This window comes from Lycorma delicatula, chromosome 10 (assembly GCF_047948215.1).
Source record: "Lycorma delicatula isolate Av1 chromosome 10, ASM4794821v1, whole genome shotgun sequence".
Taxonomy (NCBI): Eukaryota; Metazoa; Arthropoda; class Insecta; order Hemiptera; family Fulgoridae; genus Lycorma; species Lycorma delicatula.
The window spans coordinates 10,337,804-10,361,462 of record NC_134464.1 but is presented as its reverse complement, the minus strand read 5'-3'; the positions used below and the strand labels follow the sequence as shown (position 1 = coordinate 10,361,462).

The window sequence follows — 23,659 nt, the reverse complement described above, 5'->3', positions numbered from 1 at the left end:
CCTCAACCATGAGGTGAGGAAAAATATGATTCCCTCTACATCAAATAACCCAGGCCCATCTGAGTTTTCAGTTGAAAGAATAATAAATCATGTGATCTGTTATTATTCTATGTTGGAAAGATGTAATATTTTGCGGATCAAAGAATAACTAAAACCTTATAAAATTTATGAAATATTAATGCAGACATATGGACCAGATGGCTTTAAAATCAAGATTTTTCTAATACATTGGCATGCTATAAAAGCATAACAACTTTGTTTGATGTTTAGGAATTTTACTCTGAAGAAAATATTCATCTCAGTGAACAATAGCATTTTGTACTGGTATTGTTCTCATCAGTTGTTTAGCGAGCAACTGTTACTGCTGATTGTTTTACGGAAACTGTGAAATCTTCATATATCACTCAAAAAAACAAAATATCCAGTTTACACGTTCATATGGAATCATTCGTAGCTTTATTTTTAAATAATGAAATATGTGCGTGCACTCAAAATGTTATAATCTGTAACTTAGGAATAGTATTTTAATAACAAAAGATAAATATAATTGTAGAATATATTGTTAACTTTAGATTAAATTTTTTTATGGTCCATTTTATTTTCCTTTGTATGTTAAGCAACTAATTAATATAATTTAATATTTTTTCAGCCTCTGCAAAGTACAGAATTTAGAGAACACTTACCTTTACTTTTTTATGTTCATCAAAATGTTTTGATGAACATAAAAAAGTAAAGTTAAGAGTGTTCTCTAATTCTGTACTTTGCAGAGGTTGAAAAAAAAAATTATATATAGAATATATTGCATCTTTAAATTTGTATATATAGAAGCAAATTTGTAGCAAACTTATATTAACTTGTATTTTGGTGTACTTTTAGATGGTTTTTATTGATTAATAAATATAGCACATCAGCCAATATGTACAATACAAAATTATACTTTTATATACAATAAGTAAAACTTTATTGTTATATTTAACCCAAAACCGTCATATACAAAATTACTTGATGAAATATGTAAGGAAACACTTCCATAATAGGCAAGCCATTCTCTATAATAACAAGCATTTTGTGTTTATTCTCTTCAGTAAGCTAAACATACTGTTGCACATCAGCATGTACAATAATAATAGCCATAAGTAACAAATTAATACACTGCTTCCCCTTCTGCTGAAACTGAAGAGATTAATTATTCAACCTCCATTGAGAAGAGAAAGTTAAGAATATTTTTCATGTATTGTGAATCTAAAATTCTTTTAATTCTTGTTCTATTGATCACCACTCTGAATGGCTAATAAAGCTGATTTTAATGTATTCTTGTAAAACACAGTTTTTAAAAAAATAATATATTAAATTTTAAACAGGCTATTTTATACTTTTATTATATACTAATGAAAATGACAAGTAGAGCATATAAAAATTTTTCACAGTCTCAGAATTACCTGGTACAAGGTACAGGGAATGGTCCTAATTTGCTCATTTAGCACTGAATGTGATACTCAAGTTAAAATAACAGCTTGCAAGTTACTGAATAAATAAATAATAACTCTGGTCAATAAGGGTTTTGATATAATTTTGGTTTATTCTGATGTATTTTTTGATGCTGAAAACAAATATAATCTCAGAATTTGTCCTAGGGCTTAATTTTTTTTATTACTCAAATATTGAATGTAATGAAAGAAATTTTATTTTTTCCATGAAGACTAAAGGCTTGTAAAGATTAGGTGTGAGACAATGTTTGTATTAATAAATTAATATGACTAAACGTTAAGATAAACAACTTGCAGTAGAATAATTTGGAGTGACTAATAGGTTTTACATCATACAGTGACATTAATACTAACTGCTTATTATAACTCATTCTTTCTAGAAGAAATAAATTTATTACAGTAATTTGATTTAATTAATAATTGTTTGTTAATTACAACATAATCAATAAAGCCATTTAATAAGCATTTTTAACATGGATTACCGTGATCAAAGAATCTGTTCTGGCTTTTATGTCAGTACCATCACAAGTTTTTTGGCCTTTTTTATAGACTATATTATTTATCTTGAGAATCATACATAATTTTTTTGTATTGTTAATAATTCATATAAAAATATGTTACTGTACAGGGTGTAATATTTAAAAGAGGGGCCACATCACTTAGTTTAATCTATAAATAGTTAGATGTACTCTGTCTATTTCCTGAATGTCATTGTTAATGTTTGTCTTCAATTCTTGCAGCATGTGGTGGATGGCTCCTATAAACAATTTCTTTAGCCCTCACAGAACAAAATCTTGTCTAGTAAGATCGAGGTATCCTTGTGGCCACAATCCTTCAGAAATGATTCTTCTGCCAAAAGTCCTGTAGCATCTCAATAGTACTGCGAGCTGTATAGCAAGTGGCGCTGTTACCTCTAATTAAGTTCTTGAACTGTTGACAGTAATGAACTCTTTCAGCATTAGTTAGTTCATGGAAAACCTCCAAATGATATGGATATCATTTCAGCATTCTCCTCATTGCAGTGTGGCCTGAACGTAGTAAAATGTTCCTTTTCCAGCTTAGTCTGTGCAGAGATTTATGAGATCTCGTAATTGCTGCTTTAATGTCCTAAACGGCCTGCGTCGTTAAAACTAGACCTTTAATCTAACACCAAACCTGTTTCACGAAATTTTTTAACTAACTTCTGAATAACATTTTTCACTGTACATCCTTTTCAAATTTCTCCCTAAATTTTCCCCAACACAAGATGAGATTTCATCTCTAAATAAGTTTCCATCATGAATACACATTCTTCAACAGTTAACTGCATTTTTACAAATAGCAACACATAATTGTGCAACCTTGTTCAAGAACCAATACTCAAACCTGCAGGCAATAAACAGTCTTCCCCACTTCAGCTTCAGTCATACTAACATCTTCCACATTATTTTACCTACCTCATACCAATTTTTGCATTTAAATATAAACTACTGAGTGATGGGGGCCCTTTTTAAGTATAACACCTGTATAAATCTTGCTAACAATTTTTTCTATGTGTATATATTTTTTCTATATATGTGGGTAAATTACTTTAAATTTCAAAGAAGAAATATTACTACTTCATTTAAAAAATCATATGAACTCTATTTTGGGTGTAAATTAAGAGATTACAACAAATCTTGACCCCTCATACCTACCTGATTTTACTAATCAAGCTAGCCAAGTGGAGACCCACAACATATGCCTTCTGCGCTCTTCCTATTGTACAGAGAGGCCTAAAGACTACTCAACAAACTGTTATTCTTGTACAAGAAAAATTAAAGGTTTCATAAGTAGAGTCAAAAGATCTGTTATATATATTCCTACCTTCAGCCGTAAGACCTAAGCTACACGGTAAAGAGTTACCTCTTCCAGTTCCACCAAAAACATTGAAGAAAATGTTGACGATGAAAAGATTATGGTAATTTAGAAAGTAATCTGATACAGATTTCCAAGATGGGAACACAGAACCCTAAAAAATCAAAAGAAGAATTTTCTGTTGGACCCAGACATACAAGTTAAAAATGAAGCAGACTTTAAAAGAAGTTTAAATGAATCTGAGAAAGCATCATGGGTGAATGAACTTCTCGGAAATTATAAAAAGTAAGGATGCAATTTGCCTCAAAAAATACACATGTTGCATTAATATTTGAACTTTTTTTACCTAACTTGGTGATGAATATTGTGATGCTTTCACCAGAATTTATCAATGATTAACACAAATTACCAGGGAAAACTGCGCCTGAATATGCTTACCAGTTACTGCAAAATACTAAACAGTCATTCCATATGCTGAATACAAGTGAAAATTAAGGAAAATCAAATATTAGGATACATAATTCCCAAAAAAATCAGGCCTCCTTTAAATCTTTATTACTAAAAAAAATCCCTGCCTTCCATGCAATTTTGATTTCCAGATTTGAAATTGGCGCAAAAAAATACTTAGACATACCTTATTGAATGTACATAATAGAAAAGCAATTTTTTTTTTTGTAATCCAGTGTAACTTTTACATCATTTATGCGTAGTTTATCACTGTCATGATGAAAGTGCAATCAGGAAACTGGAAAAAATTTTAAAACAAGAGTAAATACAGTATATAAAACTATAACTTATTTTAACAAGTTTGATCCGATTTTGAGTATATATCAAATATTAAGGTTGTTTATATCATTGAATATGTTGATTCTATTTTGTTGTGAAAGGCTTTTAAGTCCTCATTGTATCATTTGCATTGCATCCTATATTAATAATGTAGAACATTGTGCAATCTGAAAGTATGTATATATATTACGGGGATATTGTATCTAGTCCTCACAGAAAAATTTCAGGTTGTGTATAATCTTAATTTTGAAATGTGAAGAAATTTTGCTTTTGTAATAAAATTTGGTTTGTTTATAATTTCTGAAATGTAATACTTTCATATGTGTTAGTCTTTAAAAAAGGAGTGTGTTTCTGTTTCTTAATAATAATATTGTATAGATTTATTATGTCGAGCATTTTGGTAATTTATGATGAAGCGTATAGGAATGTTAGACCGGCTTGATAAACAGTGATTCAAGAAGACATGCTTAAACAACCATTTTTGCCGTTTTTGTAGAATGTTTTGAATATTGGTGTTTTGTGTAGTTTGGATCTTTTCTTAATGCTATTATGATATTTTTGGGAATGTAATCAAATACGTTATTACTTAACGTCAAAGTGTTAATAATGATTTGTGTTATTTTTTTTGGTGACAAGAGTGATATAATTTGTTTTTTTGTTAAAAGTTTTTGGTTTTATGAGTTCTAGTAGTTTGGGTGACTTTTTGTATAGTTATGATGGATGTATCTTATTTTGTCAGGTGCTAATGAATTTTAACACCTGTACTTGTGAGGCCATTAATGAATCGATGGCAATTTTCCTAAAAATCTGATTATTTCCTGATTAGTTAAATCATTATATTAAAATTATATTTTTTGAAATGAAAAACTGAATAAATTTTTAAATGAAACATTTTTTAATTAATTATTTCCAAATGTTTAAGGCTATCTTGTAACCATCTCTAGTAACTGGTGTTATTACTGTTCTCAGTTTTACGTCATTCCATTTATGACAAAAATTCTTGAAGTGATTCACTCCAGCTTAAAAACCCTGTTTCATTTCCTCCCGAATAAAATTAAATAACACGACACGATCTCAAGTGGAATAATTTTATTAATGTTTCATGTAATAAATTGTAATTTAATAGTATTGAAAATTTTACAATAAAATAAAATATTAAAATCATGGAAATATAATTTTTTTTTTTACTTGAGTTATTTGACTGGCTTGATGCAGCTCTCCAAGATTCCCTATCTAGCTAGTCATTTCATTTCGGTATACCCCCCTACATCCTACATCCCTAAAAATTTGTTTTACATATTCCAAACATTGCCTGCCTACACAATTTCTTCCTTCTACCTGTCCCTGCAATATTAAAACGACAATTCCGGGATGCCTTAATATGTGGCCTATAAATCTGTCTCTTCTTTTAGCTATGTTTTTCCAAATGCTTCTTTCTTCATCTATTTGCCACAACACCACTTCATTTGTCACTTTATCCACCCGTCTGATTTTTATCATTCTCCTGTAGCACTGCATTTCAAAAGCTTTCTAATCTTTTCTTCTCAGATACTCCGATCTTCCAAGTTTCACTTCCATATAAAGCGACACTCCGAACATTACTTTCAAAAATCTTTACCTGACATTTAAATTAATTTTTGATGTAAAGAAATTATATTTCTGACTGAAGGCTCGTTTCGCCTGTGCTATTCGGCACTTTATATCGCTCCTGCTTCGTCCTCTTTAGTAATTCTAATTCCCAAATAACAAAATTCTTTTACCTCCATAATCTTTTCTCCTCCTATTTTCACATTCAGTGGACCATCTTTGTTATTTCTACTACATTTCATTACTTTCGTTTTGTTCTTATTTATTTTCATGCATTAGTTTTTGCGTAGGACTTCATCCATGCCATTCATTATTTCATTTAAATTGTTTTTACTCTCAGTTAGATTTTATCATCAGCAAATCATAGCATCTTTATCTTTTCACCTTGTACTGTTACTCCGGATCTAAATTGTTCTTTAACATCATTAACTGCTAGTTCTATGTAAAGATGAAAAAGCAACAGGTATAGAGAACATCCTTGTCGGACTCCCTTTATTATTACGGCTTCTTTCTTATGTTCTTCAATTATTCCTGTCGCTGCAATTGTTCTTCTATCTCTGTATTTGAACCCTAATTTTTTTAAAATGCTGAACATTTTATTCCAGTCTACGTTATCGAATGCCTTTTCTAGGTCTATAAATGCCAAGTATATTGGTTTGTTTTTCTTTAATCTTCCTTCTACTATTAATCTGAGCCCTAAAATTGCTTCCATTGTCCCTATATTTTTTCTGAAACCAAATTGGTCTTCCCCTAACACTTCTTCCACTCTCCTCTGAATTCTTCTGTACAGAATTCTAGTTAAGATTTTTTATGCTGACTAATTAAGCTAGTTGTTCTATACTCTTCACATGTATCTGCTCCTGCTCTCTTTGGTATCATGACTATAACACTTTTTTTGAAGTCTGACAGAACTTCCCCTTTTTCATAAATATTACACACCGGTTTGTATAATCTATCAATTGCGTTCTCACCTGCACTGCACAGTAATTCTGCAGGTATTCTGTCTATTTTGATACCTTACAGTATCGCCTGCCTTTTTCCAAGTGTATATTCTTCTATTATGAATTTTAAATTGGGTGTTGACAATTTCTAAATTATACTTCATGCAAAACTCTATAAGTCGCTGCCCTCTTTCATTCCTTTTGCTCAGCCCGTATTCACCCACCATAATTCCTTCCTTGGCTTTTCCAATGCTTGCATTCCAATCTCCAACTATTATTAAACTTTCATCTCCTTTTATGTGTTTAATTGCTTCATCAATTTCTTCGTATACACACTCTACCTCATCATCATCATGGGCGCTTGTAGGGATATAGATGTTTACAATGGTTGTCTGTTTAGGTTTTGATTTTATCCTTATTACAATGATTCTGTCATTATGCATTTTGAAATACTCTACTCTCTTCCCTATCTACTTGTTCATTACGAAACCTACTCCTGCCTGCTTGTTATTTGAAGCCGAGTTAATTATTCTAAAATCACCTGACCAAAAGTCATTTTCCTCTTCCCATCAAACCTCACTAATTCCTATTACATCTACATTTATCCTATCCATTTCCCTCTTTAAATTTTCTAACCTACCAACCTTTTTTAAACTTCTAACATTCCACGCTCTGACTTGTAGAATGTTATTTTTTAATTTTCTCGTGACCCCTTCCTTAGTAGTTCTCACCTGGAGATCCAAACAGGGGACTATTTTACCAAGGAAGGTGCCTCCATCATTGCTATATGAAAATGCAGAGAGCAACATTTTCTTGGAAAAGAAAGCAACTGTAGTTTTCCATTGCTTTCAGCTGCGCAGTACTCAGAGGACTGAGTGATGATGTTGTGGCCGTTTAAGTCGTTCTGACCTACATACGCCCTTAACAACTACTGAAAGAGCTTCTGCCCTCTTTCAGGAATCATTCCTTAGTCTGGCTCTCAACAGATACCTCTCCGATATGGTTGCACCTTCGGTACAGCTACTTGGTATCATTGAGCAATCAAGTCCCCTCACCAACAGCAAGGTCTCATGATTCATAGAGGGAGGAAAATATAATAAATAATATTGGAAAATAATTTTTATATTAAAACAGATATTGTAATTAACTAGTCATTGTTGTAAATGTAAATAAAAACTAATACCCAATTTGTCTTTTGCTATTGACCAAGTGAATACATCGATCTGTGCTGTACAAGTTAATTATTTTGTACCATTATCTTATTCACTATGGCAGTTAATGTAAATCATAATAATACTTACTTAGAAGTGGTTGATGATTGATATGCATTTAATGTATGGTTTTACATGTAAAATCCTTGAGGCGAGATGGTTATAACAAAAACATTTTCCCAATCAAGTGATTACTTCTCACACAATGTTTCCAACCATTCATAGATAGCTCAGAGACACAAGAAGCTTAAAACCTGGAAAATCAAGATGATCACATTTAATACCTGCATTCAAGGAGGATGTGTTAGATGAAATATCTAACAATCTCAAAAAAATTACAGAGAGCTGGCTTTGGAGTTCAGTGTTAGTAATGCAACAATTTGAAGGTTTTGAACAAGCAGTAACTCAATTTCTATCACTTAACATTGAGTATAAGCTATTTTACCTCAAGATTTTGCCATCTTCGGCTATGCCAGTGTGGCTTATCCGGAACTGTACTAATCTGAATTTTTTGAGGGATGTTTTCTTTACCGATGAAGCTGAATTTACAAGTTCGGACCATTCTTAACATGGACATGTGGTGAATTGAATACCCTCATGTAATTTCATGGAACTGTCACCAATATCAGTTTTATGTAAACATTTGGGCTGGTATTCTGTGTGGTTTGTCTGTTTTTTACCTAAAGCGCTTAATAGTAAAAGATATTTACATTTCTTGATGGCTCATCTTCCACTTTTACATGAAGATTTGTCACTAAACATACAACAAAATGAGGTTCATAATGGATGGGGCTCCAGCTCATTACAGATTGCAAGTTCAAGATCACCTAAATGAAGCATATTCATGCCCAGTAGCAAGGTCTCCTGATCTCAATCCTCTTGACTTTTCTTATAGGGCCATTTAAAGACATTCATATAAAACTACCCTGTAGGTACCATAGAAGAATTGGGAATGGCATTGAGAGGATTTGTCAGACACCTTGGCATCTTTGAAAAAGAGTCCAGCAGTTGATGAAAAAACACCTGGATGGATATATTTTGAATGAGGACTATCACTTTGAACAGCTACCTTAGTTTCTTTTATTAATACTTTATTATCAGTTACAATTTATTGTTGTTAAATAAATTTTAAATGGAAAAAACAGTTTGTATAAAAACCAGTGTCTGTTCATTAAATAAAAGTAAAAATACAAATTATTTTTCAATATTAATATTATTATTATATTTTCATATTTCAATAATATTTTATTTTATGCATTATTATCATTATTAAATTATTATAATTTAATTTTATTCAGGAGGAAATGAAAACTGGATTTTTAATCTAGAGTGGCTCACTTCAAGAATTTTTGCCGTAACTTTGTTATGTATGAACAGAATTGAATAAATAAGATGTCATTTCCTGTCATAAAACGCTTATCAGTTTTTGAATAATATATCTTTGCAACCACTGGTTTATTAAATTGTTAATAATTAAAAAGTTGACATGGCCGCCATTTTGAAAAGAAATGAGAGAGATCAGGTTCATTGCTTTTAAACAAGTAACATTCTAGGTACTGTAGTAAAATAAAAATACAAAATAATAGATAGCCCATGAACTAAGTGTTTCTGGACATATTTTGATATAAGTTTTTAATTTATTTGATTTTTTTTATGTGGGAGACCATTTTCAGAATTCTTGAAACAGTTTTTATAAACAGTACTAATCACTGATCCAGTATAAAAATAGTTTTTAAAAGTCTGCAAATTGTTTTTGTAACAAAGTAACAGTTTTGTTAAAAAAATATTTTATAAGTTATCTGGATAGTCTTACAAGAGGTAAAACTTTCTCTATAACAAATTAAAATTAATAAATAACCATAAGAAAAGTAAGGCTTGAAGTATACAACATAAAATGAATGCATATGGAGCGAATTAAAAACCATATCCTTTTTTAATCGGTTTAAACAAGTACTTTTTCAGAGACCCTCTCAAAACCTACTTCATTGAGACTTTTCAAGACCAAAGTATCTAAAATTCTTTTTTAGCTTTTGTTTTCTTAAATTAAAATGTAAAAAAAGAACTTTCAAACTTATTTTTTTTAAACTTTTCTATTTGAAATTATAGATTCAGATAGATGTGTATGTCAATATTGTGGGGCTATAGACATGCCTGTACGTGTGAAATTTCAATACATTCGATGGAAGAAGGAGAGACGGCTCTGCTGCAACATCACTGAGCCACTCGACAAGGGATACATTTGTGGGGTGGGTGCTCCTCTCAGAGTCCGGTTGGAATGCTCTGTCCATGATGTGTTACATTCTAAGAGGGAAGAAGATCGGTATGGATGTGTCTCCACTTGAGGGAGGTGGACAGCTGAGGCATTGGGGGTCCTTTGGGGTTGCCTCTGTCAAAGAAGCTGTCAGGACTCCACTGAACTCGGACAGAGAACAACCACAGTGTAGATGGGTGTGCAAGTGTGAGTGAAGCAAGTAATGTTTGAATGCAGTCGAGCCTTACTGTTCATTATTCTTTCAGGAAACAGGCTTCTAAGTTGCGTGAGGCTTTGGACTACTTAAGTTCAACGCCTGAAATGGAATACAGGTTCGTTCAAGTCTAGTGGCTAAGACATCTACGCTCTTTAAGTCTTGTCTTATGTCTGAGTAGTAGATTGCCTGGTCACCGGGCTGGGAATCATTGTGGTTTACATTCTGTGCGGCATGGCTTTTCATCTCCTAACGTCTGGCGGCATGTTACGAGTGATGCCGAAAATGGCTTATCGATCCGGGTCGGTTTGTCTGCAACCCGACATAATCACGTATGTTGTGGTATCTGCGAGCAGATTTTTTGGCCACCGCCTACGTAAAACCAAAAAAAGAAAGATTTGATATTCCTTACTATTTGTATCGATTTAAAAGTAATGTTGAAGTAGCAATCTATCGACTTATCGAACTGTTAACGCTAATTTCAATATCGATTGAGTGAGATTATTTGTTAGTAATTCAGTTGCTGCACTTGTTTGCTATATTGACGTTAATAATTTAAAATTCATTTAATTTGAGAAGTAATGCCGCCTTGAACATATTGTGCCGTGAATTATTAGACATGTTATCATATATCGTGTCGTATCACCCATACAGTGATACTTGAAAAACTAATTATCTTAGGCGTAAGTAATGTTTGTGTAATGTTAAAAGAAGGATATTACTAGTAGTGTTGAAGTAAATAACCGTTTAGAAAAAGAATTTTACCAATCGTGTTGTTACTTGAGGAAAATCAATTTGTTTTGATGGATAAAACTGATCTTAACTCGATATTTCTAGGAGAGGTTAGTAACGTAACTGTTAATTGTAAGCTGATATAAACATTTTTCGACTTTATTTATGGTTGATCTGATGTAAAATCCATACACACTGTTTGATTGGTGATTGTGTTTTAGTGTAATGATTGCATTGTTTGTTGTTCTCAAAACTAAATATATCAGATTTTTAACATTTTTTAGCTATATTCTGTATTGATGTATTTGGTTTTTATTTTTTTTATGGTGTGTGTACATATACAAATTTAGTGTTGAGTATTCTATAGTGTGTGGTTTTCTCGTAAAATGGGTGTGTTGAATAGGCTGTGGTTAATACTGATGAAAGCAGATAATTGATGTGAGGTTGGGTAATTTGAGGTTTTATGAATGAGAATTACTGTATTTGTCATTTCTGATTTTCTGTATATTTTGTTGAAAATTCTTTATGGTGAGCTCAAGAAAATTTATATGTTTATTGTGTTCATAAAACTCTTTTTTTTATTGTTGAACAATAAAATTCAATTTGTAGGCTGTTTTGTTTATTTAACTATAAGCAAGACACACCAAACCTAATACAAAGTAGTAGTGTAGTTTTAAATAAAAATTCAGTGAGAATTTCAAAAACCTCTTCAGAAAAATATTGTCAACATTTATAAATCGCCACACAAATCAGAAATCTACTAACATTAACAAACTTGATGTTACATACACATATACAGAGAGAGTGGGGAGACTTCATTTTAGCATACTTGAACATTATGTTGTATATAAACAAACAAAAAAACAAATATACCAAATGTACAATCAATTTAAATCACACACACACACACACTTCATCCTCATTCTTAATACATAACTAGCCTTCAATGCCTTCTTCTAAGTCATCATCTTCTGATTCACTTTTTTGAGAGGGTTGCCATTGCAATGAACTACATTCCGTCAATTAACTCTTTAGCTGCGCAGTTTGACTCTTAGGAGACTGGATTAAATAAATGAGCTGTGAAGTGAATTGGACGCACACATGTCTTAATTCTTTCACAAAAATATTTTTGAAAAATGGTTTTGTTACACACTTGAGGAAAGCTGTTTAGTAAAAAACCAATAAAATCTTTTTATACATTCTTTAAAATACTATACAATTTGTGAATTAACTATTTCTCACCATCCAGAAAAAGAATTTCATTGCTTATTGGTTTTAACAATAAAGTTATTTTTTCTACACGAACCCATTTTACCAGGAAGCTTTAATGATATGTAGTTTTTGTTTATACTTCCCAAAGTAGCTTTGACCCTTTCTGCTTTCCTGCTAGTTAAATGTAAAGTATGATCAAGGGACACATTAAAATGCTGTGCATTTTTCTCTTGAGCAATTTCAAAAGCTTTTTCTAAATTTCTGGCATTACCTCTCATCAATACCAAAAATTTTATGGACTTGTCTAGGATGTCTTGAATATGAGAACTGAGGTAGTTGGAATTGTGCCTTCTGTTTTCTTCTGCATTCACCAACTTACTGAAGACAGGCTTCAGACATACTGATGTGGAAATCTTGAAATTGAAAATACCTTCATTATGAATGTTGCTCCAATCAATTCTTCTAGCAATTCTTCAGATGTGTCGATGACATTCTGAACATCAACCCAACCCATCATACATTTGCACTGCGCATCTAAGAGAATAGTAGATAATGACTTCCTTTTTGGTGGTATGAATGAAGGCCTCAAATACTGAAAACATTTCCTTAAATAGCTTGTGCTCAAAAGTTTCTAATGGTGTTCCAGTAATGTATATAACTTGTGGCCATCATAATGTTTGCTTTCACCTGAAACTAATAATTTATATTAGTAAACTGACTACTCTAGAGCATGGTGCCTTCACGATAAACAATATTAATTTGGGACCCCAAAAACCTCACACTTTGGCAAGAAATATTAACTTCCCTCTTTGTTAGGTGGATATACAAGAGTGTAAGAATAAATATAAATTTAGTGGTGGACCCATGTCACAAGTGAATAAAAGGATAGGGGACTTCTGCTCCTTGATGTAGATAGAGTTATGTCCTTAGGTTCCTCGACATCCGCATCTTCCTTACTGAGTGCAGGTGATTTTAAATGTTTATTCATATATATAAAAATTGTTGTTTTGAATCTATTCTTATTTAGAAACATTTTCAAACGAGTGTTTTTTCGAAGCATTCTTCTGAAGGTAACATATGCCCGCAGTACCTTAAAAGATACCAAAATAAGTTAGCATAACATTGTTTAGCATAAATGTTGTTGAATATGTGATAAATGAATCATATGTTGTGTTTGGTAAATTTGTGTTTATGTTGTCTATGCCATATGTATATATAATTTTAGTCTTCATAAAATAATCAAAAGGTACACAGTAACGCATCAATAACTGGATATTAACTATTATAATTTGATTAACTATTTTAATGTAATAATTTAAAAAAATTAATTCCAGTGGTTATTCATACAACTACTCTAACAGATATAACATTCAAACCATAAATTAACCTTTATGGTGGATGAATTACCAATTCATCAATTACATCAATTAAAAATTTAGGATTGTTCACTATATTTGTAACTTGCCTACACTGTTGGGTAAAATTAACCATTAATAATGATATATGAAGTTCTTACCTGCATATAAACACCTCTTTTTTGTTCATTACTATTGTTTTGAAGTATTCCCATACAGATTTCTTAAAAAAATGTGGAGCAAAGAACTGTTGAGCACAAATTTAAAGACAATATACATGAAACTACTAATCGCACTTGAATTTAAACAACCAAGTTATCTGTATGAGGCAACCTGCTAACCAGCAAAGATACTGACATCGCATCTTGATAAACGCCTCAATTTTGGAAGCGACTCAATTTACTGACAAAAATGTATGAAATTATAAATTACTGACTGAACTGGTGTAGTTATGCAATCATCGTATTGATCACTAGTACCGTTTAAGTAGTAGAATGATACAAGGGGTAAGGGTTTGGGGTTGACACTGGCAGGTGTAGGATTCAGACAGCAGGACTTATTTACATGTTTACCTAAGGGGATGGTACCTGGATTGGTTACTACATTTTTATGAATGGCTCTAAACAATAATCCTACCCTGTTTTCAATCTAAGTGCATTTTCACTTTTTATTGTCAATTCATTTTCATTCATTTATCTAGATGGTCAGAGTTGTATTCTTTATGTCTGGGTAGATAGGACCTGAAAATCATATCATAAGTGAAAGATATACGTATATAAGCTATGTGTACATAGCTTAAGTAAATTTATTGAAACTAACATCAATGTGCATCTAGGCTAAAAAAATTATAAAAACAATTCCCAATTTTTTTTTGAGAATATTCCCAATAAATAGATTCCTTCTCAGGAATATTCCTTATACATGTCAGGTACCAGAATGCCCTCGTTCTACCTTGGAAAAAGATTACCAATGCAGTGACACTAATCAACATGGCTGTCACTAAATAAACTAATTGGCGCTTGAAAACTCGAAAACCTGCATGGGATCTGGCTCGAAAGCTTATAAAGGAGGATCTGAATGTCAAACAACAATGGCAGATCGCATGGGATGAAAACTATAATTGCTACTGGATAGAGGCAGGCCATGTGCAAATGCCAATCAAAAAATTTAGTGTACCGAGATGATAATGATACAGACTTAATTGCATAAGAACTGGGCACGGTTGATATAATTACCGTATGAACAAATGGGGTTTGTCACCTACGGTTAGTTGTGAGTACGGTAAGTCACTCCAAACTGTTGAACATCTAATTAAGTACTATTCATAGCAAGCATCAGGGAGATCCACAAGATGTTTATTGTGTTACCCCACCTGGAGTCAAGTGGATGAAAATATTAAATGTCAGTTTGTAGCTATACTGAAATCTGTAATTATATATATATGATGTATACTTTCCTATTATAATTTTGTTTGAATGTTTACTTATAATATTTTGGACACAGCACATCTACGTATCATATGATAAATAAATAATGATCTGACAGCCCATCTTTGTATGTTAAAAACTCATTCTGACTTAAAGGAACCCCTAAGAGAAATTATACTTTAGACAGAATATATATATAAAAAAATAGATATTTAATAATGATGAGAAGCCTAATATTTTAATAAGGTGTTTAAAAAAAACAGTTTGGTTTAGTGTTGCTTCAAAGTAATCAGTTTATTAATCAAACAAGACTTATCAATCACCCCTCATATGACCATTGATTGTTTTTGTGTTTATAATTTCCTAATGTCATATCTAATTATAAAAGCAATGTCAATTTTTCTAACATTACAGATTATAAACATTGTGCTAATTGTTAATAAATTTATGATTAATAGTTGTAAATGGAAATTTACAATCCTATTTTATTACATTCACTTTTACTTTTTTTGTTGCATTTTAAAGTTGTAATTTAATTATTTAATAAATAAATAAAAACTATTAGTTAATGCTCATTTCCTTAGTTCCTAAGGCAAATAGATGGAGTTGTATAATCAATTTATTTTCCCTACAGCTACACAAAAAAAAAGATAATTTATATTTAATACCTAAGTATAAATACAGTTAAGCATTTATTTTTTAAATATTAACTGCTAAAGTAAATAACCAATATTAGGTACAACATTACATTAGGTTTCAACATTAGGTACTTTGGTATAATAATAGATGCTTTACGCAGCATATTTTAACTTTGTGATCTAGAAGAACCAATTAGTTTAATATGGTGATAAATGTTGGTTGTTATTCTACAACATAAATATTAGCTACATTTAACAGCTATGTTTTATTTCAGCAGTTTATTTTTTCCAGATTCAGGTTGACTATTCATATACAGTTCCATTAATTAAACCCAAATGAGTAAATTATATTGTTAACATGTTCGTTTAAATCCAGATCAATGTAAATATTAATTTACTGTAATTTTAGTTTTGAAATTAGTGCTGTAAATCAGCTATTGTACTAGTCAAGACATTACTTGAGGATTGCAGATGTTTTGAAACCATCAGGTTGTTACAAGTGCAGTTATCTTGTTGTCTTGGACTCCATGTTACTATTAGTAGTTTAGTAAGTATATTATATGGTTTTTATGAAAAATAAAAGGTATGTTCAGATAATTATTTTTTCTGGATGTAAGCTACTCTTGACTTTTGATTTAGTTTTCTGTTTTGTTAATAAATTAATTTGCATTTCTAATTAATTTTTTTTTTAATATTATTTCCAAAAATGTTAAACAAAAATTAAATAAATAACAAAGATACAAAACTTTACTAAGCTTTAACTATCAACTTAAGAAATAATAAATAAAACAATATAAACTAAAAGTAAATAAATTGATAAACAGTATTTTTCTTAACTCTTTTGATTCCTATTCTCTGTAGAAAATATAGTTAGAAAGTACTTACTCGAAAAAGCCTTTGCGCAGAAAAGAAATTTTTCCTTGTTAGTTTGATAATTTATTTAACACTGAAGTTATCCTCATAACTCTGTAATATAATTCAAGTCTTCAATTTCTTATACTGATAGTGTTTTCCGTATTGTAATATTGAAATGATAATTTTATGAATTAATTGATGCGTTTTGTTCATTTGCGTGAACAATAATTAACAAACATATTTTTCGTTTACTTACAGATAAAAAAATTAATAAAGCTTAATGATTTATTTTGTTTGACCTTTAAGTGGAATTCTATCTTTTATAAAAATATAGATAAGATTGTTTTTTGTTAATTATAAACAAGATTGTTTATAATCTTAATTATAAGATTGTTTTATGTTATTATCGCGATTGCGTTCTGTGAATGGAGTGATGCTCTAATTTCTAATTACCACAATATTTTTATTACTATTTTTTTACATAATGAATCTTTGTTCATTGTTATAAAATATTATTTCATCCACAAGGAAAAGAACGTACAGCTATTTCAAAATAATCATAATCCAGAGTTACATTTTTTGGACACTTTTACAAATGTTCTGTTTGGTTTTTAGACCCAAAGAGTCATTTCATTTATGTGTTTTGACTGTTTTATTTCAAAATTTATTTTAATCTTTTGTTTACCACTTGTAAAAAACAACTAACTCCTGTCCTAAGATTGAGAGCCTAGCTGCTGGCAACAGTGTCTGTCTCCGGGTTGTGGTTAGGGAAGAGGCCATTAGTATGATGGTCAGCTGTGAATAAAGGGATAATCTGATTAAGCAGTTACAATTGCGACAGTCAAGGATAGTATCTGAGGCATGGTGAGATACTGCTCAAGGAGGATGACCAGTGCACCTACAAAATACTGTATGTTAAAAAGGATGCCATGACAGGGCAAGTATCAATTTCTGGGTGCCTTGTTTAGCTGGACAGTATGATAATAAGACACGTTTTCTAGTACAATGAAACAATTGTTTGGCTGGTTAGGTATTAATTTTTCTTGCAGCCACTTTTCAAAATTTTCAGTATTCATCTGGCCATGATAATCCCCAGATGCTTTTTCTGCCTGAAAAACGAGTTCTGCTTCGGTTATGAAGCCACTTTTTGTGCCAACATGAACAATTAGTTTGTTTGCACAACTATGATTTGCAGTTATGCCCACGACTCCATTAGTTTACCAACATTTTCCAAACATAAGGTTGTTGTCCACCCATGTTTCATCAATGTTGACAATAGTTCTTCTGAGTTCTCTTTGACATTTAATGGACTGGAGATACCAAGCGTGCCAGTTCACAGTATCTGGTATTTCTATCAAAATCTATCTCATATTTTGACACCTTTTACATTTGAACCCCATTTTTCTACAATTCTTCTGAATGTATCCATACTCCAAGGAAAATTAATCACTTCACGAACAAATGACCACAATTTTTGTGCTGTAGGAACTATTTTTTTGTTTGTGTAGAAATTTACTATTAAATTACGAATTACATTTCTATCGAATTCATCGATGGATGATGATGTTTATATTTTGGTCTCTTTTTCCCTGGAGTTGTAAGAACACTTTCTCCTGCTTCTAAATCTTCCTTCCATATCTTGCATATTGTTCGCTCATGAACTCCAGTATATGTTGATGCTCTCAGAATTCTCTGAATGGGATGCTCAATTTTACACTCGCTATACTCCTCATCGCACTTATATATAACCCTACAGATTATTTCTCGAGCTTCACTATGTACTGTTTGTCCTCATTTCCGTTTGGAATTCATTTTTTTTAAAAAGCAATAATTTAAAGAATTGCTAGTTATGAAAAAATGTGTTTTTGTAGCTATTAACTAAAATATTTATACAACATAAATAAAGATATACAATAAAACTTTACTATTTAAGAAAAAATAACTTTATTAAAATAACACTATGCAGAACTAAATGAATAAAAACTGCCGGAGTAAAAACATCTCAATGAACAATATATGGCTGCAATCCTATAAATAAACTGTTGGTAAGAAACATTCTTGTATTGAATTTTAAAAAAATCAACAAACCACAGTATTAAGCCTAACCTCTCTTCTGGTGGAATGCACCGCCCCCATTTAGTGTTTTGCTTTGTAAGTTCTGGTCTTAGATTAGGTTAGGTTAGGCTAGGTAATTCCACTAAAAATTCAAATTCACGGACACTCGTTCAAAAATAGTTGATGAACTTAATTGAATCTTTCAATTTATTAAGTATTGTATGGACTTCTCCTTCCTCTTCTTTACACCTGTATAAATTATGAACATGGTTTTTCTGTTTTAAAAAACCTTTTCACAATAGGTTTTTACTTTTTTTGTTTTCTTCTGTTGTTCTTCTTTTACGACCTCATAAGCAACAGGCAATAATTACGTCCTCTTCGTCTTTATCCATGACACTATGTTTCTGTCTAGAAACGAGAGAGTACTAGTGAGCTAAAAGAAAATCAAGATGGAAGGAATATGTGCACAGTGTTTCAATAACAGAAATCGGAGTTCAGTACAAGCACATTATATGTGTAAATTGGGACAGTCAAAGACAGTTACGACACATTAGCGGTACAGTACACACACAGTACTACATGTTTAAATACAGCTTTAAGGAGTGGTACGTCACTGTAGTCCAGCAAACTGAAATCAGAAGTTGTTTATTTTCTCAACGCATGGAGTAAGAAATATACCATTTTTATGTGTTTTAACAAAGAATTTGGTATGGGTAATGCCGCTACAACTGATTGGAAAATTTCTGTGAGGGAACTGTTTGCGGACATGTTACTCTATAAACCAGTAATAATAGGCAGGAATGAGCTGAACGTGGAAATAGACAGTTTTTTTTTCAAGGCAAAAATATAGTGTGGGTACGGTTTTACTTTACCAGTTGTTTTTTGTAGGAATTTGCAGAGAAACAAAAGATTGTTTCGAGTATGTTCACAATCAAATGAAAAACACATTACTAACTGTTATAAAGGAGTGTATTAGACTTGAGATAATTATAATTTGTGATTGTTGGCTGAGTTACGATGATATTATTAATCGTGGTCCATTGGTATTGATATAAATTAATTATATAATAATTTCCACATACCAACATTTTTATTATTATGTCTGAGCACTTTCAGATATTAATCCATCATCAGGAACATTTATATGTTATGGATTATAATTATTTCCTTCACAAATTAATATATTAAATGAATTTTGAATTTTTTAAATACAACAATTGAAAGCTTCATACCGACATGACGGACAACATTAACATTATTTTTACCTTTTGACGGTCAATTGCATTTATAATTTTTGTTTTTAAAAAATTCAAAATTCATTTAATATATTAATTTGTGAAGGATGTAATTATAATCCATAACGCATAAATGTTCCTGATGATGGCTTAATATCCAAAAGTGCTCGGACATAATAATAAAAATAAGTCGGTAAGTGGAAATTATATAATTAATTAGCAATGATAAACCTAATCTAAAAGGTTTCAATTTTTTTAAATTAAACTCTTAATCACTCAATTATCTTTTGGAAACCAATTACTAGAGCGTATATAACTTGTGCAGAGTTTATGGACAGTAGCAAAAATGCAGAATCACAAGGAGTGCGGTACATCGAGATCTACACTAGACTCTTATGTATACGATTTCATTTAGCACCAACAGAACATCAACAGGGATCAGTTTAATGAAATTTTTCAGGATATCATCCTGTTTTTGGTCTGTAACAGAGAATGTAAGTAAGACTTATTTTTTTAGTATAAGTCGGTTATTAACTATACTTTTGTTTTAGAATAATGCAGCCTTTTTTTTTTGGACAAATTGTAACTTTTTGAGATCTGTTTTTGTTAGAAGCATAGAATGATTATTGCATAATTTTTATATTATATGATTTGCAGGTTTCAAATGTTCATAATTATGGTGCATTCATTAAAATTCCTGGTAAATCTGTACAAGGAATGGTACACAAGAGTCAGCTGTCTAGTGTGATGGTTAATGATGCGACTGATGTTCTTCAGAAAGGTGACAGAGTCTGGTGTAAAATAATTAGCATCTCGGTAAGTGTTGTCATATTTTCATTGAAATCTATTTAATGAATTTATTTTATTCATTTAAATTTATTTCATCAGTTAGAGTGAAAAAGGACCCTAAAATACTGCTAAAAATTAATTACTTAATCAGAATAAAAAGAGCCCCTAAAAGTAATATAGGATAGACCATTTCCTCTAGTAGGGGTCTAACTGTATGAAAAATTTATGTATACATAAAACAAGGTCTTTAAATCGAATTTAAAAAAATATCCCAAATATTATTAAAATTCTTATTTTTAAAATTGTTGAGCTCCTTCTCCCCCTGCAGCTCTTAGAAACCAAGGAGATGATTATTGAGTGAAAAGGTAGTTATAATGGAATAATAAATGCTTACATTTTGCATCAACCGTTAGAAAATTAAGACGGATATAGGAATTTTTTGAACAAACTATGCAGTTTATTATCAATATTCGAGGGAGGTCCAAAAAGTAATGAAACTAATTTTCGCAGGGAAATTTTAATTGTGCAAAGTGGCAATTCAGAATGCATACAAGTATCTAGATCTGTTGATTATGTTCCATACCAACTTCTTATTGATTATTGTAGTATTGAGTGTTAGTAATCGTTCACAGAAACGTTTGTCAGGTTTCTACCATGGAAAAAAAATGATGAAAAGCACAATTCATTTTTGTGTCAGTTTAAAAAAATCAGCTTTTGAAACATGTGAAATGTTGAAAGAAACATTCAGTGAGGAGAGTGTGTACATGTTTTCGTTGGAATACCACATTTTCGGCTTGTTGGGAGAGTGTGAAAGACATGACAAGTGCGGGTTGACCAAGCATGTCAATTAACAACATTATGGCAAACACAGTGAGCTTCATCATCTGAAAAAAACTTTGTATCAGTGTGTGACAGTTGGGGGAACTGCTACACATTTTAAAATGTATCTTAAATTTTAAAAGTATCTAAATAATCTTAAGTGAACAGATACAAATGATACATTGCGTGTCATTGGGTTCCATGGCTCTTAAAGCTTAACCAAATAGAGTACCATGTATTCTCCGAAGAATTGTTGGTTCACTACAAGAAGGAAGGAACACACTTTTTGCATAATGTGGTAACCATTGACAAGTCTTGGATGTTCCATTGTGACCCTGAGATGAAACAACAAAGTTCCCAAAGCTCAACTTCACCACCACCATGAAAAGTGAAAGCTTCACACAGCACAGTTGAAGTGATAATGATCATCTGTTTTGATGATGAAGGATTCATTAATCCTCATGTTCAGATAGTCTGCGAATTTCTGAATGGAAAAGATTAAAACAGTTCCCCGCCCACCATATGCACAGATCTAGTTCCTTGCACCTCTGGCTGTTCCCAGAAATGAAGAAGGACCTGAAAGGGCAAAAATTTGAGATGAATGTAGAGGGCGTGGAGGCAAAATGCAAAGTGGTTTTGAAAGATGGATGTCAAATCTGAAAAGTGGATCCAGCTCTGGAAGTAGTGTGTTGTACTTAAGGGGAGACTATTTTGAAAAGAAATATGTAAATCTAGATTTAGAAAAAGTTTTTCCGGACTCCACATGCTGTCTCATTACTTTTTGGACCACCTGCATTAACATAAGTTTCAGTGTAATAAATCTACATTGCTTAGACAAAGAGGTTAGGAGAAACAATTATTTATTTTACAAAAAATTATACTAAAAAAAGTCTGAATCTTCTACAGTAACAGGTGAGTGAACCATATCTTTTGTAGTCTAAGTGAACCAGGGGAAAATGATTCCAGCAATAGTGAAAAACCAAAAGAAATAATTATAGAGAAAAAAAAATAAAAATCCTAAAAGCAAAAGAGGGAGGCTTAAGTAAAACCGTAGATTTTAATCTGTTTTAGTGATAGTAATTTTAGTATTTTACTAAAAAAATATGATTATTAAACATATTAATTGTTAATAGATTAAACATTTAACATTTTTGTTGAAAAATAATAATGAAAATATCAAAAATTGAGAAAAAGATTATATGAAACATCTTTAATAAGAACTATTGGCGGTAGGCAATCTCATTATTTTTTTATTTTTGTCTTCAGGCATTTGACTGGTTCCATGCAGCTCTCCAAGATTCCCTATCTAGTGCTAGTTGTTTCATTTCAGTATACATCCTATATCCTTAACAATTTTTTTTACATATTCCAAACGTTGCCTGCCTGAACAATTTTTTCCTTCTACCTGTCCCTCCCCCTATGCAACTATTCCAGGATGCCCTAATATGAGGCCTGTAAGTCTGTCTCTTCTTTTAACTATATTTTTCCAAATTCTTCTTTTTCATCGATTTGCCGCAACACCTCTTCATTTGTCACTTTATCCAACCATCTGATTTTTAACATTCTCCTGTAGCACAACATTTCTAAAGCTTCTAATCTTTTCTTTTAATGTACTCCAATCGTCCAAGTTTCACTTCCTTATAAAGCGACACTCCAAACATATACTTTGAAAAATCTCTTCCTGACGTTTAAATTAATTTTTGATGTAAGCAAATTATATTTCTGAATGAAAGCTCCTTTCACCTGTGCTGTTCAGCATTTTATAACACTCCTGCTTCGTCCATCTTTAGTAATTCTACTTCCCAAATAACAAAATTCTACATCCATAATCTTTTCTCTTCCTATGTTTACATTCAATGTAAAAATCTTTGTTATTTCTACTACATTTCATTAATTTCGTTTTGTTCTAGTTTATTTTCATGCGATAGTTCTTGCGTAGGACTTCATCTATGCCATTCATTGTTCCTTCTAAATCCTCTTTACTCTCAGCTAGAATTACTATATCATCAGCAAATCATACCATCTTTATCTTTTCACCTTGTACTGTTACTCCAGACCTAAATTATTCTTAACATCCTTAACTGCTAGTTCTATGTAAAGATTAAAAAGTAACGGGTATAGGGAACATCCTTGTCGAAATCCCTTTCTTACTACGGTTTCTTTCTTATGTTCTTCAATTATTACCCTTGTGTTTGATTCCTGTAAATGTTAGCAATTGTTCTTCTATCT

The 23,659-nt window shown here is 31.3% G+C and overlaps 1 protein-coding gene and 1 long non-coding RNA gene across 4 annotated transcripts in view; one reads left to right on the top strand and one right to left on the bottom strand.

Annotated features, from left to right (window-relative positions):
- Positions 1-3,868: 3,868 nt before the first annotated feature.
- Positions 3,869-16,744, bottom strand: LOC142331563 (uncharacterized). The gene is made up of 3 exons (XR_012758043.1): positions 16,563-16,744; positions 7,939-8,102; positions 3,869-4,068 (listed from the first exon to the last, which is right to left on the bottom strand). It is a non-coding gene; the product is annotated as an uncharacterized LOC142331563 (long non-coding RNA).
- LOC142331562 (zinc finger CCHC domain-containing protein 17-like) overlaps positions 10,794-23,659 on the top strand; it is a 30,762-nt gene continuing 17,896 nt past the window's right edge. The window contains exons 1-2 of one of the 3 annotated variants that reach the window (XM_075377549.1): positions 10,794-11,155; positions 20,480-20,638. In XM_075377549.1, coding sequence (XP_075233664.1) covers positions 11,117-11,155; positions 20,480-20,638 — 198 coding nt within the window. In that variant the 5' untranslated portion in view covers positions 10,794-11,116. Of the gene's footprint in view, positions 11,156-16,071; positions 16,261-20,479; positions 20,639-23,659 lie in introns of those variants that run through there. The other 2 variants (XM_075377550.1, XM_075377552.1) reach the window with 2 other exon arrangements.